This window comes from Austrofundulus limnaeus, unplaced genomic scaffold, assembly GCF_001266775.1.
Source record: "Austrofundulus limnaeus strain Quisiro unplaced genomic scaffold, Austrofundulus_limnaeus-1.0 Scaffold8, whole genome shotgun sequence".
NCBI lineage: Eukaryota > Metazoa > Chordata > Actinopteri > Cyprinodontiformes > Rivulidae > Austrofundulus > Austrofundulus limnaeus.
Genome location: NW_013952410.1, coordinates 1514373 through 1531254, shown reverse-complemented (window position 1 = coordinate 1531254; position 16882 = coordinate 1514373). Strand labels below are relative to the sequence as shown.

General features: G+C 38.6%; 1 protein-coding gene across 4 annotated transcripts in view; it reads left to right on the top strand.

Annotated features, from left to right (window-relative positions):
- Nucleotides 1-16652, top strand: part of atp13a3 (ATPase 13A3) — a 45134-nt gene extending 28482 nt beyond the window's left edge. For 3 of the 4 annotated variants that reach the window (XM_013999833.1, XM_013999826.1, XM_013999847.1), the window contains 25 exons: nucleotides 1117-1189; nucleotides 1280-1411; nucleotides 1489-1668; nucleotides 1816-1973; nucleotides 2205-2393; nucleotides 2521-2582; nucleotides 2729-2879; nucleotides 3214-3333; nucleotides 3498-3515; nucleotides 3842-3995; nucleotides 4377-4497; nucleotides 4742-4866; nucleotides 5048-5208; nucleotides 6773-6898; nucleotides 6987-7066; nucleotides 7865-7907; nucleotides 7996-8105; nucleotides 8552-8648; nucleotides 8733-8805; nucleotides 9593-9770; nucleotides 10785-10963; nucleotides 11046-11134; nucleotides 12686-12766; nucleotides 13386-13478; nucleotides 16018-16652. In XM_013999833.1, the coding sequence (XP_013855287.1) occupies nucleotides 1117-1189; nucleotides 1280-1411; nucleotides 1489-1668; nucleotides 1816-1973; nucleotides 2205-2393; nucleotides 2521-2582; nucleotides 2729-2879; nucleotides 3214-3333; nucleotides 3498-3515; nucleotides 3842-3995; nucleotides 4377-4497; nucleotides 4742-4866; nucleotides 5048-5208; nucleotides 6773-6898; nucleotides 6987-7066; nucleotides 7865-7907; nucleotides 7996-8105; nucleotides 8552-8648; nucleotides 8733-8805; nucleotides 9593-9770; nucleotides 10785-10963; nucleotides 11046-11134; nucleotides 12686-12766; nucleotides 13386-13478; nucleotides 16018-16203 (2979 nt within the window). In that variant the 3' untranslated portion in view covers nucleotides 16204-16652. The remainder of the gene's footprint in view (nucleotides 1-1116; nucleotides 1190-1279; nucleotides 1412-1488; nucleotides 1669-1815; nucleotides 1974-2204; nucleotides 2394-2520; nucleotides 2583-2728; nucleotides 2880-3213; nucleotides 3334-3497; nucleotides 3516-3841; nucleotides 3996-4376; nucleotides 4498-4741; nucleotides 4867-5047; nucleotides 5209-6772; nucleotides 6899-6986; nucleotides 7067-7864; nucleotides 7908-7995; nucleotides 8106-8551; nucleotides 8649-8732; nucleotides 8806-9592; nucleotides 9771-10784; nucleotides 10964-11045; nucleotides 11135-12685; nucleotides 12767-13385; nucleotides 13479-16017) is intronic. The other variant, XM_013999839.1, reaches the window with a different exon arrangement.
- The last annotated feature ends 230 nt before the right edge of the window (nucleotides 16653-16882 follow it).

The window sequence follows — 16882 nt, the reverse complement described above, 5'->3', positions numbered from 1 at the left end:
GTAAATCAGTCTCAAAAGAAGATCAAAAAGACTTTTTGGCTGGATATAAGATTTTAAAACTTGGTAATGTGGACATTTTTTGCAGTGTATTTTTTTGTGTCACTCCTGGCTTGCCGTATGTTTATATCTGGTTGACGTTTAGCGCTAACGTTGGCTTCTGACAACAAGCTGTCTGGGGCAAAACAAAATAAACTAAAGAATCACTAATATTACCAGCTGATTCTCCACAGAACTTAAAGATAACAGAGACCATGGCAACTTTAGTTTGCAAAGATTTGCACTTGTATGCAGTAGCAGAAAATGAAGCAGATGCAAACATTTTACTGAAATTGTTATCCCGGGCATGAAGACGATCATTTTTATATTAGTTTTAAACGTTAAAAAATGTCTTGATGAAATTCAGTGATGAATGTTGTAATTGAAGTATCTCATTTTTGTTTGTTTGTTTTAATAAGTTTTATTGAACAAAACAACAGAAGGTAACAGAAGCTTTACAAATGTAAAATTTTCATACGCTCAAGGAGTGGGCAGAAGTATATTTGTATTAGCCCACCTATTCTCTTGTAACTCATTCCCTTTACTTTTAAGAAATTAAGAATTATTTTTTGATGAATAAAAGCGAATGCATCCAACTTGCCACTGTCACTTGCAATTCCTTTTTAATTTAAAACCTTTGAAACTTGTGACTGTTTTGTTTCAAGATTAAACTCTCCAGTTAAGTTTGCCTTTAAAACCTGTTGTTTATGTGAATAGAAGAAATGCTGAGGTTGCTCCACATTAAGTCTGCATGTATTTTACTCATTTACCAACTAAAGTGACCCTTTTTGTTTGTCTTTGCCTTTCAAACAACTGTGACTTTTAAATAAGCACTATCAAATCTAAGAATGAACACAGACTTTGTATCCCTCTCCTAATGTACTCGATACTAACGTGTCACAGAAAATGACTCTTTGTCTGCTCCAGTTAGTTTTAACACAAGTTTTCAGGCTGACTGAAAATCCCACCTGCACACAGTCTACTGTCATTTTACTCGAACCACGATGGTCTGGCTTAGACGCTTGTTGAAATCAGGAAGGTTTTTTTCGTCCCCGTTCATCTTCCTTCCTCTCTCTGCAGCAATACGTCATGCTTCATGATATGGTGGCAGCTCACAGTATTGTCCGTGTGTCCGTATGCCGAGCCAATAACGGTAAGGCTGAACACTTTTAAGAGTCTTTGATGCATTGCTCAGTTTACTCTCTTGCTTTTTTAACTGTTCACCTGCTCCTCCTCCTGACAGATATTGAAGAGATACTGTCCACTGATCTGGTACCCGGTGATGTGATCGTCATCCCCAGCAATGGGACCATCATGCCATGTGACGCCGTGCTGGTCAGTGGCACCTGCATCGTCAATGAAAGCATGCTCACAGGTTAGACGAGGCCCACGTCTTGTTTTCTTTGTCCAGTTTGTTGTCAGCCCTAGTAACGGTTTAGTCCCTTCAATCAGGTGAGAGTGTTCCCGTGACAAAGACAAACCTCCCGAACCCAGTGCCAGAACAACGGGGGGAGGTCAACAGTGCCTACAACACCGAGGAGCATAAGAGACACACCCTCTTCTGTGGCACCAACGTCATTCAAACCCGCTTCTACACAGGCGAGCTGGTCAAGGCTGTGGTGGTCCGCACAGGTCAGTCTGAGGGCCTGAAATCTTCATTTGTATCATTTTTTTTATTATTCCAATATTTATTTTTTAACAGGAAGATGCACCTCTCTCTCTTCTGATCTATTGTGTGCCCAATATCTCTCCTCAAAAAAATCGTTCTTCTTTGTCCAGGTTTCAGCACAGCCAAAGGTCAGCTGGTTCGCTCCATCCTTTATCCCAAACCCACCGACTTCAAACTGTACCGTGACGCCTACCTCTTTCTGCTGTGTCTGGTGGCCGTGGCTGGAATCGGCTTTATTTACACCATCGTTCTCAGCATCATGAAAAAGGTAATCCAACGGGTGACAGAAGACACTTAGAGCTTCTTGACTTTTTAAGTTTTTTTTTCTTTTTTTGTAGTCAAGTGGGATGATGATGAAAAGTAAAAGGTCGATTTCCTGCTCCGACAAGCCATTATTGCTTTTATTAAAAACTACAAAGTTAAATCAATTTGAGTTAAAGCTGGAGAAATTACCTCAAACAAAACACTAGAATGGTTTCACTTTTTTTTTCCTGTCCAGACACCAGCAAAAACCATCATCATCGAGTCTTTGGACATCATAACCATCACAGTTCCACCAGCTCTGCCCGCAGCCATGACGGCTGGAATCGTGTACGCCCAGCGACGTCTTAAACACATCGGCATTTTCTGCATCTGCCCACAGAGAATCAATATCTGTGGACAGATCAATCTGGTCTGCTTTGATAAAGTGAGTCTCTTAAAAATCCATAATGACATGAACTGTAGTTGGACTAGAGCTTCTTTTTATTTTATTTTATTTTTTAAGAAAACACAGGCTTGACGGGGTTTACTTTTTTGTGTCTGTTTTTTTTAAGACTGGAACTTTGACAGAAGATGGCTTAGATCTTTGGGGAGTTCAGAGAGTTGAAAATGGCAGGTAGGTTAGTCTAATCTAAAGTGTGGAACTTGTTGGAAGTGAGTTCAGGAATAATTTTTCTGTTTAATCTACATTTTAGCATCTTTTTATGTGACTAAAGTGTTTTTTTATTGCACATTTGTAACTGACTTCTCCTGCCTCATCAGTTTTCACCTGTCAGAGGAAAATGCCTACAAGGAAAATCTTGTCAAATCCCAGTTTGTGGCTTGCATGGCCACCTGCCACTCTCTCACCAAAATAGATGGCCAGCTGTCTGGAGATCCGCTCGATCTCAAGATGTTTGAGGCTACAGGCTGGGTGAGTCAGTCCATTCACAAACATTATGATGATAAAGGGCAACATTTGCTGTCAGAGATCAACTGAATCAAAACAAAGGCATAATTTAACTTGATTCGAAGAGGTTGTAAATACAAGGATTGATGGATTAGCCTGCATTTGTTTATTTTTTTGTCAGTATTGAAATATTACAAGTCATCTACAGAATGTATGAAAGACACTGAAGTGTAATTTGTTTTGTTTTTCTTGAAGCAACCAGCAGAATTGCATGTTGTATTGCCAATAAGGCTTTTTTTCCCTGCATGTATCAATTTTGAGATCTTAAATATGAACACGCTGAAATCTTGTGGTCCAGATTCTGGAGGAAGCCACTGAGGAGGAAACATCGCTCCATAACCAGATTATGCCCACCGTGGTTCGACCACCGAAGCAGCTGTTGCCCCCAGAGCCCATATTATCACCAGAACAGGACATGGTATGTTCACAAATACTTCTATTCAGCCTGAATTAGAGCTGATATGATAAAGTATATCTCATCACTTGTTTACATCTGTGTAAGAATAATTTTCTACTGTTATCATATGTAAAAGCCACATTTTTATAACTAATTTGTTTTGTTGTTTTTGTTTTTAATTAAAGGAACTCTACGAGCTTTCAGTAAGTTGTTTTGTATGTATATAATTTTACAGTTTTTTTATATTTTTTTTTCCTAACTGAATTTAGATCTGATAATGTTGCTCTGACTTGTACAGATTTCTTTCTTATAAATCATTTAGATATTCTGAAAATTGTACAGTCTTTTAATTGTTTTATTTTACAATAATTGTGCAGAATATGGGCTTTGGCATTAAATCACACGGTTTAACAAACATTAAAATATTTATTTATTTATTTTCATTCTGGTAATCTACTTAAATCTTTTAACAGGAAGTCATAAAGACTAATTTGGTCGTTTTCCCCTGTTTGTCCATGTCTGTGTGTAGCCGGCGTATGAGATCGGTATCGTGCGTCAGTTTCCCTTTTCCTCGGCTCTTCAGAGGATGAGCGTTGTAGCTCGTCTCCTGGGTGAGAAGCGAATGGACGCGTACATGAAGGGAGCACCGGAAGTTGTGGCTAGTCTGTGCAAGAAAGAAACAGGTGAGATTTCTGTGACCGTAAACATATAAAAGTATGAATTTATTTGGAGCCTGGCTGCGTTTGATTCTGTGAAGTTCAGTGAGTCGATGTGTGAATCTGTCACTGCGGGTTTTGGAAAAGAAAAGATGATAGAAAACTTTATTTTTTTTATTTCCTCCTAGGTGTAAAAGCAACACTTCAGTGCAGCAACTGCTAACAAAACACTTGTTTAATTAAGTTCTTATTGCTCCTTTTCCTACAAGTTTAAACGTAAAAGTCCTGACATGACGGGGTTTAGTTACACCTGTTTATTAATTTCATTCATATCACGAATAAGAATTTACCTGAGCTGCCTGAACATCCACAGAAGTGTGTTATATTGTGCGTATGTTTATCTTGCAGTGCCTGAGGACTTTGCGGAGGTTTTGGAGTGTTACACTAAGCAGGGCTTCAGAGTGATCGCTCTGGCCCGTCGTCGACTTGAAGCCAAACTCAGCTGGCACAAAGTCCAGAACATCAGCAGGTTCTGTAATGCACGTTGTTCAGACAATGTTTAAACACTGTAAATGATTGGAACAAAGGCAGAACTTGACTTTCCCTTTGTTTTAACCAAAGAAATGTTGAAGAAGTACAAAGTAACACATGAAGATGTTTTACTAGATGCATATTTTGAATTTTGTGCTATTTTAGTTTTAAAATTTGCAAAGCTTGAAACTATTTGTCTTCAGGGTTATCTGAGTTAATTTGTGTGTCTTGTTTCTAATTAGGGACCACATAGAGACGAACATGGAGTTTCTTGGCCTTATAATCATGCAGAACAAGCTGAAGGTTGAGACCCCCGGAGTCCTGCAGGACCTTCATAAAGCCAACATTCGTACCGTCATGGTTACTGGTGAGAGCGACTCTGAATTTAGCAAAATTGCAAGCATTATTTCTTCTCTCATCCTATAATCTTAGCTAATGCTTTAGCTTACTATAACTAAGACGGAGTCACTTCATTGATTTTTATTTTGTTTCTCTCATTTCCTGTAATATGTGAAGTTTGTTGAACGATTGCTGCGTTCACTTCCCAGGTGACAACATGCTGACGGCCATCTCTGTGGCTCGTGACTGTGGAATGATTCCTCCCAAAGACACGGTCATTATAGCCGATGCCGTTCCTCCTCATGATGGACAAGCTGCTAAAATCTCCTGGAGATACGCCGACAAACCCAACAAATCCACACGACTCCAGGTGAAGTGAAGGGCTAATAATGACACTAAACCCTAACATGTTTTTGGTCGTATTCAGACCTGACAATTTGGTCCGCTTTAAACAGACCAGAGTTAGTTTCCAGCGTTGGTCCGGACCTTTTGTGCAGGTGTGAATACACTCATGCGAACTCTGGTGCGGATCAAACAACCGGACCGAGACCTGCTTTTTGAGGTGGTTTCGGTCCGCTTCCAAACAAACTCTGGTGCGGTTCACTTCAGTTCTCTTCTGGTGTGAATACAGACCGGACTCTAACCGAACCAACTGCATTAAACATKCACCTTTTTGGACTTCACAGGCCACCGTTGCTGAGCTAAATAAACTGAAAACATACCTGTTTCATCGTCTCCTGTTAGCAGCTCTGCTGGCAGCATGTTGTGGGTCAGAACACGCAGAGCACCTCGTCTCGTTTGGGTCGTGGGACACATTTACGTGACGTCGCTCCAAAATTAGAATATCATCATGGAACCACCATTAAATTAGCTGCTTCTGACATTTTAAATGCTATTGCAGTTGCTATCAGTTACAATCAGCAAAAATTTGTGCATTAGAACCGCAGCATGCAGGACTTCCTTGTTTTCTTCTGGGTCTGTGGCTCAGTCCCGCCCCCGCCCTTTTTTGTCCAATGGGAGCAATGATCGTCACCCTCATGGCTTTGTTTATTTACAACTGAGGGTGTATTCAGACCAGGAAAGTCCTTTGGTCCAATTGTTTGGTCCGGACCAAAAATGGACTTTTTTTTTTTCGTTTGGTGCGGTTTGCATTGTGTTACAATTCAGGCACATTTACAATTATATTTACACATTTTTTTAGTTGCAAATGAACTATAACTTGTAAACAAAGCCACGAGGGTGACGATCATTGCTCCCATTGGACAAAAAAGGACGGGGTGGGACTGAGCCACAGACCCAGAAAAAAACAAGAAAGTTCTGCATGCTGTGGTTCTGATGCGCACATTTTTGCTGATAGTACAAATGCAATAGCATTTAAAATGTCAGAAGCAGCTAATTTAATGGTGGTTTTGTGATGATATTCTAATTTTGGAGCGGCGTCAGTAAATGTGTCCCACGACCCAAACGAGACGAGGTGCACTGCGTGTTCTGACCCACAACATGCTGCCAGCAGAGGTGCTAACAGGAGATGATGAAACAGGTATGTTTTCAGTTTATTTAGCTCAGCAACGGTGGCCTGTGAAGTCCAAAAAAGGTGCATGTTTAATGCAGTTGGTTCGGTTAGAGTCCGGTCTGTATTCACACCAGAAGAGAACTAAAGTGAACCACACCAGAGTTCGTTTGGAAACGAACCGAGACCACCTCAAAAAGCAGGTCTTGGTCCGGTTGTTTGATCCGTACCAGTGTTCGCATGAGTGTATTCACACCTGCACAAAAGGTCCGGACCAACGCTGGAAACAAACTCTGGTTCGTTTAAAGCGGACCAAATTATCAGGTCTGAATACGACCTTACTGTAATTACAGAAACTGCTTGTAACTTTATGTCAGTACTTTTAAATAGCATTGTTTTGAATCCAAACTACTTTGTTTTACAGGAAATTAGCATCAGCCTGGAGGATGTTGGTCCTGCAGAGGAGCCAAACACTCAAATGTATCACTTTGCGATGAGCGGAAAATCATTTGCTGTAATCTCTGAGCATTTTCCCGACATGCTTCAAAAGGTATGAAACGAATCAGAAAGTGGAAAGGAAAGTCGCTGTGGTCGAAACACAACCCGCTCTTCTAAGGAACGTTTTGATTGTTTTGTAGCTTGTATTGCACGGGACGGTTTTTGCCAGAATGGCCCCTGATCAGAAAACTGAGCTGATTGAGACGCTGCAGGGAGTGGAGTGAGTATTAAACACAGTGTACCTCCTGAAAAGATATATTTGATAACCAGTCCAAAGGTGTTCGTCACTTACGTGAGTTTCTTGGCACATAAAATTACATTAGCATGAGCTAAACTGTGTAACAAAGAAGATTTAAAGCATTTTCACGAGAAGGGGGTCTCTGCAGTACATGTTGACTTGTGGGCGGAGCCGGCTCTACTCCTGGAGTACGTCGCTCTAGCTGGGCAGGAAGCAACATGATTTTTAAAAATAGTTTTAGCCATAACTTGAGAAAGGAAGGTGCTAGCTGCACGAAATTTGAACGCTGTACATATGGAGGGATGAGTAACAATTTGGCTAGGTCAAAACACCCCTAACCAGCCTGTAAAAAGATAGCTAAAAATCAATATCAATACATTTAAATATAAATATTAGTCATAACTTGAGACAGGAAGAAGCTTGCTGCATGAAATTTTAAGTCAAATTATGTTTAAATTTTCACAATTTTTATTTGAGTCATTCTTCTGTTTTAAACTGTACTTAGTCAGTAAATCATTTTTTATTATTTATTTTTACTATTATTACTTCCTTTTTTAAGTTGCCCCACAAGACATGTCAATTCATYCAATCACGGTTAGGGAAAACTCCACCCGCATCAAAATCTCAACCAATCACAAGTAGGGCTGTCTCCGCCCACAAGACAATACGTACTGCAGAGACCCCCTACTCGATTTTCACAGCTATAAAGAGTTTATGTTCAAAAATAAAACAATTCAAATCAAAATTAAAGTTAACACTGAAGTCTTTGTATCTTTCCAGCTACTTTGTGGGGATGTGTGGAGACGGAGCAAACGACTGTGGGGTACAGCCGATCTTATGTTAATTGGTAAAACAGCAACACCGTGTGTTGTTAAAATATATTTATGAGCTGATTCTCTCCCTTTGTCCAGGCACTGAAGAGAGCACATGGAGGTATTTCTCTGTCAGAGTTGGAAGCCTCTGTAGCCTCTCCCTTCACCTCCCGGACCCCCAACATCTCCTGTGTCCCGAGCCTCATCAGGTCAGGTCATTTTTGATGGAGCAATCTTCCAGATAATGAGCTTAAATTCTGTACTTAACAAATTTAATGTACCATGTAAATGTTTGACACTTCAATAGCTCTATAGTACAGCAAGTAAGCACACATTTAATAATGTATGTTGATGAAAAATGTTTGCCCTTTCAGAGCATTGATTCCTTTTAATTGCAAAAATAGTTTTTTTGTATTTTTTATTAAGGTTTAAACAGAAACTTTTTACAGAAAACAGAATAAAGTTTTAGTATTTTTAATACTAAGAAAATGGCAGCTTAATCAATGTTTCTTTTTCTCTTGAATGCAAAATATTGATATGTTAAAAAAAAGTAGAAAAGACTGTAAATCCTGTGTTTCCACCTGTACAATGTTTATGTTAGAGGAAATATGTTATTAAAATCTGCGTATAGAGATTAAACTGTTTGGTTTCATAGGGAGGGACGTGCTGCTCTCATCACCTCTTTCTGCGTCTTCAAGTTCATGGCGCTCTACAGCATCATCCAGTACATCAGTGTTACTCACCTTTATTGGGTACAAAATGTTTAGGAAAACAGCTTCAAAATCAATGAGAAATGTATTATATATATTTACAATGTTGTCTATTTACTTTGTTAGATCTTCAGTAACCTTGGAGACTTCCAGTTCCTCTTCATCGACATCGCTATCATCATCCTCGTTGTTCTCACCAGTAAGTACACAAAAATTAAGAGAAAAATTATCACTGAAGTTTGAAAAAGGATTCATTTTTTTTCACTCAAAGCTTTTCAACAAAATCATTTTGGTGACATCTTGTGGCCAAAAGTATGAATAGCAGCTTAAAACTACAACCTGAAATGAACTACTTCATCGTGGTTGCCCATTTGACATAGTTGAGTGAAACGCTGCTATTTAATATGTGACATTTCTAACCCTAACCCGTAAACTCATCAGGTGTCTAAAATAAAATCTTATTTAACTTACAACGCAATACCAGTTTGGAATTATGGTTGTACTGCAAGTTTCCTGCCTTCATGACTTGACACTTGCTGATTCATCATTATTTGCACAATTTCGTCACCAAAACACACCACAAATTCCACCAGTGATTCACTTCCTTATAAGCCTTCGAAATGGCTACCAAAGCAGTGGCTTTGGTGCTTTTGGAGCTTTAGATGTCTTTGATCACATGCACAACTTTGACTAACCTGTTTTTCTGGTCACTTTTATCACTGGATCTAACTGCACTACTCCAAATATATTGTCTGCTCCGAATACTGTATTGAGCTAGGGTAAATGGTCAAGGTTAGGCTATAGAATTACCAGAAATTGAATGTAAGTAAATTCACGGTCCCCACGGGGGTATAAAAGCAAACCTGTGTGTGTGTGTGCGCGTGCGCTGTAACTCCAGGTTCAAACAGTGCCTCACTCTTATGTTTCCAAACTTTTTCATTCATCGCTCTGTTCTGCTCATCTTTCTCGTCTGACCTGCTCCTCAGTGAGTCTAAACCCAGCCTGGAAGGAACTGGTCTCACGTCGTCCCCCTTCAGGTCTGATCTCAGGGCCCCTGCTGTTCTCTGTGCTGACCCAGATCCTCATCTGCTTGGGCTTCCAGACCGTCACATTCCTTTGGGTCCAGCAGCAACCCTGGTACACCATTTGGACACCTGCTACAGAGTGAGTGTCTCAGCCTGACGGAGGAACGTCTCTGTTGTCTGAATGTTTTGATGTACAGGGTGAGTCAGAAGTCACAGGACACCCTTCTATTTTAGAAACAAAAGGGGAAAATGAAATACCTCAATGCTCAAGGAAGTTTTGGGTGCGGGGGCCTATCTTTTAGGCTCTGAGTGGAACATGGCCACCATCTTTATTTAGTTTCACTTTTTTTTAAAGGACAATGCGCATTAATCAATATTATTATGAATATAAATGAACCAGAATTAGCAGAACAGCTAAGTTTCATCTGTTGTCCTGAGCAGATTAAAAAAAGTTTATAAAACAAGTATAACAATCAATTAAAACAATCAACAGAACACAAACATCACACACTGCAATGTTCACAGTTTAATTAGACAAATTTTATGAATGAACACATGACTGATTTTCTTGAAGCCAAACTTAAAGTTTCTTTATAAAAATGGAATAGCTATCACAGTGGGGACCTTGTAAACAGGCCCATTGCCATCCCCAAAAAAGACGCTGGTCTTTATTCAAAGCTTCTGGTGTTCTGGTCGTTTATTACATAAGCCTGTTCCTCCTTTCATCCAAACTCCATTCTGAAGTCCAAGATCTTGTACTTATTGATTAGATTACTGTAGTAAACATAATAAGGTTGTTTGTCTAAAACTTTCATAGTTTTTTTTTTTTGAAGAGAGACGTGATGAGTCTTAACACTTTTACTGTTGTATTGGGACCAAGTTGTGAGACAATAAGATGTATGAGAAAAAATATCACAGCATAAATAATATGGCACCTTTCAAGATGGTGGCCATATTCCAGACAGCCTAAAAGATAGAACCACTCACCCATTACCTGCTGAGGTATTCAGATCTGTTATTTCCCTTTTTAGTTTCTTTAAAAAAAGGTGTCCTGAGACTTCTGACTCACCTGCTCAATGTATAATTGCCATTCATGCAGTTCAGATGTCAGCACGTTCCAGGACTAATCCTGACTGAATTTCTGTTCACTCAGCGTCTGCAACCTCACCTCGCACCTGAACGAGTCGGACCACAACGACACAGAGATAGACGAACACAACATCCAGAACTTTGAGAACACGAGCCTCTTCTACGTCTCCTGCTTCCAGTATCTTATTGTTGCAGTTGTTTTCTCCAAAGGCAAACCCTTCAGGCAACCCAGCTACAAAAACTGTAAGACATCAGAGCACTGATAAACGAATGCCTGAGGCTTTACTTTAATTGTAATATTTGTTGTTTTGTCTCTGCTCCACAGGGCCTTTTGTACTTTCTACTTTGTGTTTGTGCTGTTTCCTGCTATTCATCATGTTTTATCCTGTTGAAAAAATCGACGAATATCTAGAGGCAAGTAACAGTTACTTAGTTCTGGTGTATTTTATCACAGTAAGGTGCACTTTCTCCTAATAGCTGGTTTCAGTCACATGACTGTGACGAGGCATGATTTCAAATGGAGGGCAGGAAGTAAAATGTCTGTAGAGGAAACCGTTGTGGAGAGTCCGTTTTGTACGGCTTTAGATCCAGTTTCAGAACAGAGATACCAGCAATTAGTTCACAAATATATGTTGGATGTGAGGATCCCATAAGGATAAATGAGAATCACCAACTATCTGGTCTTCAGAGGTCTTACTGCACCAAACGGCAGATGAAAACCTGGAAGTGTGAACTTTTATTTGTCAGTGGGTGAGTCCACAACCACGGTACCAAACGACTCCAAGATGTGGTTTGGTTTTCACAAGGGTGAGTGTTTTATTCTCATAAAGTTTTATTTGTTAAGATGCTAGCAGTAGTGGCTAACGTCTAAATATATTCTCGTGTATAACTGAAATTGTGCGTCTCTGGATAAGTCGTCATAATTTCGCCCTCCCTCCCACTGTACGTCGCGCATAGCAAAGCATATAAAATACTGACGTCTGGCCAACATTAGTGTACTAGATTTTTTAAAATCTTTTCAAACTCAAAAATTTATACCCAATAGTGTAATACATGTATAAATATGGTCAGTAAATGAGAATTTTGCGACAACTTAATGCTCTATAAACAACCAGAAAAAACAAGTTGTCTAGCTAAAACACCTGTGATGAAGTGGTCTCTGCAGACAGTCAGACTTACATTTAAAATCCACTTTTTTGGCATCGTTCTGTGAGCTTCCTACATTTCTCACTTTTGTGTCTGATGGTCTTTGGTACGTTATATACCCCTTTTCTTGGTTATGAAAGAAAATTAAGCGTGTTCATTTACCGTTTTATGTGCTTGAACCACACAGAAAATGCACATGCAATGCATGGAGTTCATATAAAACCACCAGAGAGCAGCTCTGGCTGAAGGCAGTGTTTATTCTCAGTCTGCTTCCAGGCCCCGTTTTCCAGAAGTCAGTTCAATATAACAGGATCTTCACGACATGACTCCGCCTATTTTATTGCATCATCAGGATGGGGTCCCTAACATTGCTCGTCATGTCCTCGGTCAATATTTTCTGGCTTAATAAAGATCAGCGGTTCACTTATGTGTTGAATCTGTGTTCAGGCATGCATCTACATAAAATCAAGTCAAACAAATAATCGCATTATAAAAGATATTACTGTTCTAAATAAAATAATAAACCATGTGTAGTGTAATTAAAATCAGTATATAAGCAAGCCCCAATACATTTCTTCAGTTAAACAACTGGAGCAGCCGTCCACTAAACACAACCTTGTCGTTATTTCAGACGACAGATCCTCTGCTACCTCACTTCCTGCCCTCCATCTGCAGTTTTTTTCCGCTGGGCTGCATTGTGCCGTCACGTGAAACCAGCCTGTTCCAGGAGTTTTTAATAATTTTGTACATAGATACAGTTTTAAAGGAATGCTCCCTTTTAACAGTTTTTGTTAACGAGCGTTTTCTCTGTCCGTACAGATAGTTTGTGTTCCTTTTGATTGGAGGGTAAAGCTTTTCCTGATCATTGTAGTCAATGCTGCTGTGTCTGTTGTGGTGGAGGTAAGACACTCAGTAACACGTGCCGTGACAGTACATGTTTTTATCATGTTCATTTTTATTTACATATTTATTTATTTCATGCAATGTGCTCATCTTTGTCTTATTAACAGTTGAATCAAGCTTTTGTTGTGAGAGGAAGATATGTTATTTTTTTGTTTTGTTTGTTTGTTTTAACTTTAGCAACTTCCCCAAAGTAGATGAACTGCTTTTCAGGAGTTCAAGTATATTTCTGTGTGGATGTTAAATAGATTTGCTGAGCCACCACATTCAGTGTTTCCCACCTTTCCTTTTAGACGGCTGCCCTTAAACAAGCACTGCTTAGCATCTGTCTTGGGTGCAGCTTTCTCCTGAGCTACCAGTGCAAATTCTACTAACTCTTTTTTTTAAATAAACTAATACAGCTCAACTCTTATAGAGAGATTGAATCTAAATATCTATTTCGTACTGATTTGAATTTAACCTCACACGTAACTCACTTTATTATAATGAAGTTGCCACACATTGTGTATAAGTCCTGTTTTACGTTGGTTCTTCAAATCCAGTTAATACAGGAGGAATGGGAAATCAAATTAGCCTTTTTGTAATTTTTCCCTCCCCTGCCCACTGCGCTATTCCATAGACCATCATCCTTGACATCGTCTTGCAGAAGCTTGTGTTCAGCAGAGACAAACAGAGCAACTTTGGCGTCACCCCCGCTGCCCCGACGTTACAGGTTGGGAAAATCTGACACCTTTCTGCACTCGCCTTCTCTTGTTCCTCGTGTGTGATGTTCCTTCTTTCTGTCCTCACTACTACTTTTCTTTTTTCTTCCTCTAACATTCCAGAGCACACTTTTCTAATGTACCTGCTAACAAGACGTGCATGTCAGAGACCCCCCAGTCTCTTGTTTGTGTTGTTCCTCATGATGAGCTTCCTGCCCAGGGATTTATTTTTACATTTATACTCGATTCAAGCCGACTTTCCCCCAAGAGTCTTAAAAGGCAGCAGGGAAAGTTAATAAGTCAAGGTCTTTGTACCAACTGAATCCTGTAGGTGGTGACAAAACATCACACTACAAAGTAGGTGTCCAGTTTCTGATCACTTAATAAAAGGATATGTGAACTTGCAGATGTACACATTGCAGAGAAAATTATTTGACTGCAGTAATTTGTTTTGCAAAAAAAAAAAAGTTGAGATGGGAGTGTGAAATGGGAAAAACAAATTAGTGGTTTGAAAATCCTTTGAACCGTGTGTTTAATTCAAACATCAGGGTTCATGCAGATCCTTAAAGGCACTGATTTTGTCAGTCCAATAATAAAGCCTTAATTAGCCTTAAAAAGTCTTAAACTAATCTTTCAGAAGTCTTAAAATGTGAACACGTTGTAAGTAGGATGATTGTAATTCCTCTCAAATATTAAAAGAATTGGTCATGTTTATTTATCTTTTTAAATAATTTACAGAATGCCCCTTCGCAGCTTGTTGTTTTGTGTTAAGATAAACATTTGTCTAAAGTTATTACTGTTTGTTTAACTGTTTGTGTTTATTGTGATATTTTTCTTAAATTTAATTTCAAGTGGCATTAAAGAGAACTTCAAAAGTCTTAAATTTTATTTGCCTTAAACTGTAGGAACCCTGAAGACAAAAATGCAACACAATTATGCAATTTTGCAACAAAACAACAAAATTATGCAACAAAACTGTAAAAGTTGTATAGAGTTTAATAAAATATGTGTGTTGAAGAGAACTATGTGCAACATTGTATATTATTTGATAAACATTAATTTCAACAAAAAAAATTAGAATAAAATTACTGTAAGCTTAGTTTGTATAAATTAGAAAGATATGTTATTTACACTGCAAAGCATTCTGGGTAAATTAAGAGTTTCTTTCCGGCTGCTATGTTGAATGTTAATTTTGGACAATGTCTGATAAATAAATAAAAATGATGGATGACAACAGAGCTGCTTCATGGAAGGAGAACCTCAGCTTTAGCCTTTTAGCTTTCATGTTAGCACGGATGCTAAAAAAAATATATGGCGTTATCCCCCCGAGCTAATTTACTAAACATCACGTTTGATTGTTTCAACCCATATATTATTGTGCAGAACACAACAACTAATACAAAATATAACTTTGTCACACATTCTAGTTTTTTATTTTTGACATCATCATCATCATCATCCCCAGAATGCATTGTGTGGAAAAAAATGTATTTAACTGGAAAAACAAAATTTCTAGAGGATATAAAATTCCTTCTAAATAATTTGAACATTTTTATAAAGAAAGTATACAGTTTATTGGTTTACCAGATTTAGATGGGGTTTTTTTTGTGTGTGTACACAAGGCTAATGATAAATGATCAAAGCTTTAACATTTAGATTTTTACAAAGTAATGAGTTCAGTAACTGACCTGACTAATATCACACGCAGTTTCATTCTAGTTAAAATTGTATGATGCATCTTTGACATATTCTTGAAAAGAAATGTTTAATCTTAATGAGATCTGGCAATATAATTAATTTTGAGTATTACTCTGTCTTTAAAATAAAAAGCAGTAGAATTGCCAAGCTAGTCATCAGAATACATCTTAAGATATTAACATTCATTTTTATTTTTTACAAAAACAGCTAAAACTTAAGTGTCCTTTGTGTTCCATTAAACCCCTTTTTTAAAACAAGTTTCAAATCACTACATTGTGTTTTTACATTTAGCTCAACCTCCAGCCTTTTTTGTAAAAGAGTTTTATTTTATTTTATTAAATACTTGTTAATTTCTCAGTTGTTTACTAGATTTCAGTATCTCCTCCTGCTTGCTACTCTTCTCTCCTCGTCTGCTTCAGTTTCCAATTTCAATGTCGGAGGCCTTTTTTTTAACTTTTTTTTCTGCACAGAGCTCTTAGATCCTGTTAGTTTCCAGCTGTTTCTCCTCCAGCAGTCAAAATTAAACCTGACCTATTTTGTTTTTGTCTTTGTAGTGTTTGTATAAACATATATTTTGTTTGAAAAGATTTGCTGTGGAATCCTTTGTTTGATGTTCGACTCCATGAGCTTATTTTAAAGGAGTAGGCTAATTCAAATGCTGGTTTTTAATTTTGAATGACTTGCATGTATGAAAAATGACAGCTGATCACAAAACTGTACCCTCTTGAGTTTTTTGCACATAACAGATGTAGTAGCATGCAGCTAACTGTTCAGATCTAAAATCAGATCAAATCGGTCTTTCTTCTTGTCTTTTTGTGTTTTAATATTTGTTTTACATGGTGGTATTTTCAGGGGGGGATTGACCTGGGAGCGTACAAGTTTTTGCTCTGCTTTCCGCTCAAGAAGACGCCCAAAGCTCGATACATGCATCTGGCCCAGGAGCTCAGCGTGGACCCCGACTGGCCCCCAAAACCAACCACCACCACCGAAGCCAAGCCCCGCCCGGAAAATGGCTCTACTTATCAAATCGATTCCTAGCACCCCTTACTCCCCAACATTATCTAACGACCATCTTTGTGCAAATTCAATCAGTTCAAGTGAGCTAGCCGCTACTCGTCACTATCCACGCATCAAATACAAATACTGTTCTAGGTTACACACATACCAAATAAAACTCAGCTGCAACTTTCGCACTACTCTCAGTGTTTCTGGCACGCCTTTGTTCCGCTGCTCTCAGGTGTCGCGTTTGTTACATTTCATTAAAAAAAGATAATGAGGTTAAATGCCATTTGCTGCCAGTGCTGTGTCTGCTCAGCCGAGCGGGGACATCATTAAACACTGACAGACTAGTCGGATGTGCCAAGTCAGAGTTGTGCGGCGACTCTTTCAGCGCAAAGTCATCACTTCCTCGTTGTGGTTGTCTGAAAGTCGGTGTAGACAGAAACCCTGTCCTTCAAAGCTGAATAAATTACAGAACGTGTTGGACACTTTTAAGTTGTTTTTATAATCAAACATCTTTAAACATCACAGTGAATGTCTTTAAAAGAGCACCAAAAATGCAACAAAGGATTGAAGACATAACCAAGAAAACCAGGGTCTAGTCAGGTTGTTAATCTGATCATTGATTGATTGATTGATAATGAAACTGTGTGGAGGAGTTTAAAGGGATCCCTGATTAGTTGTAACATTAGACTTTATTTAATAAACATATATTTTA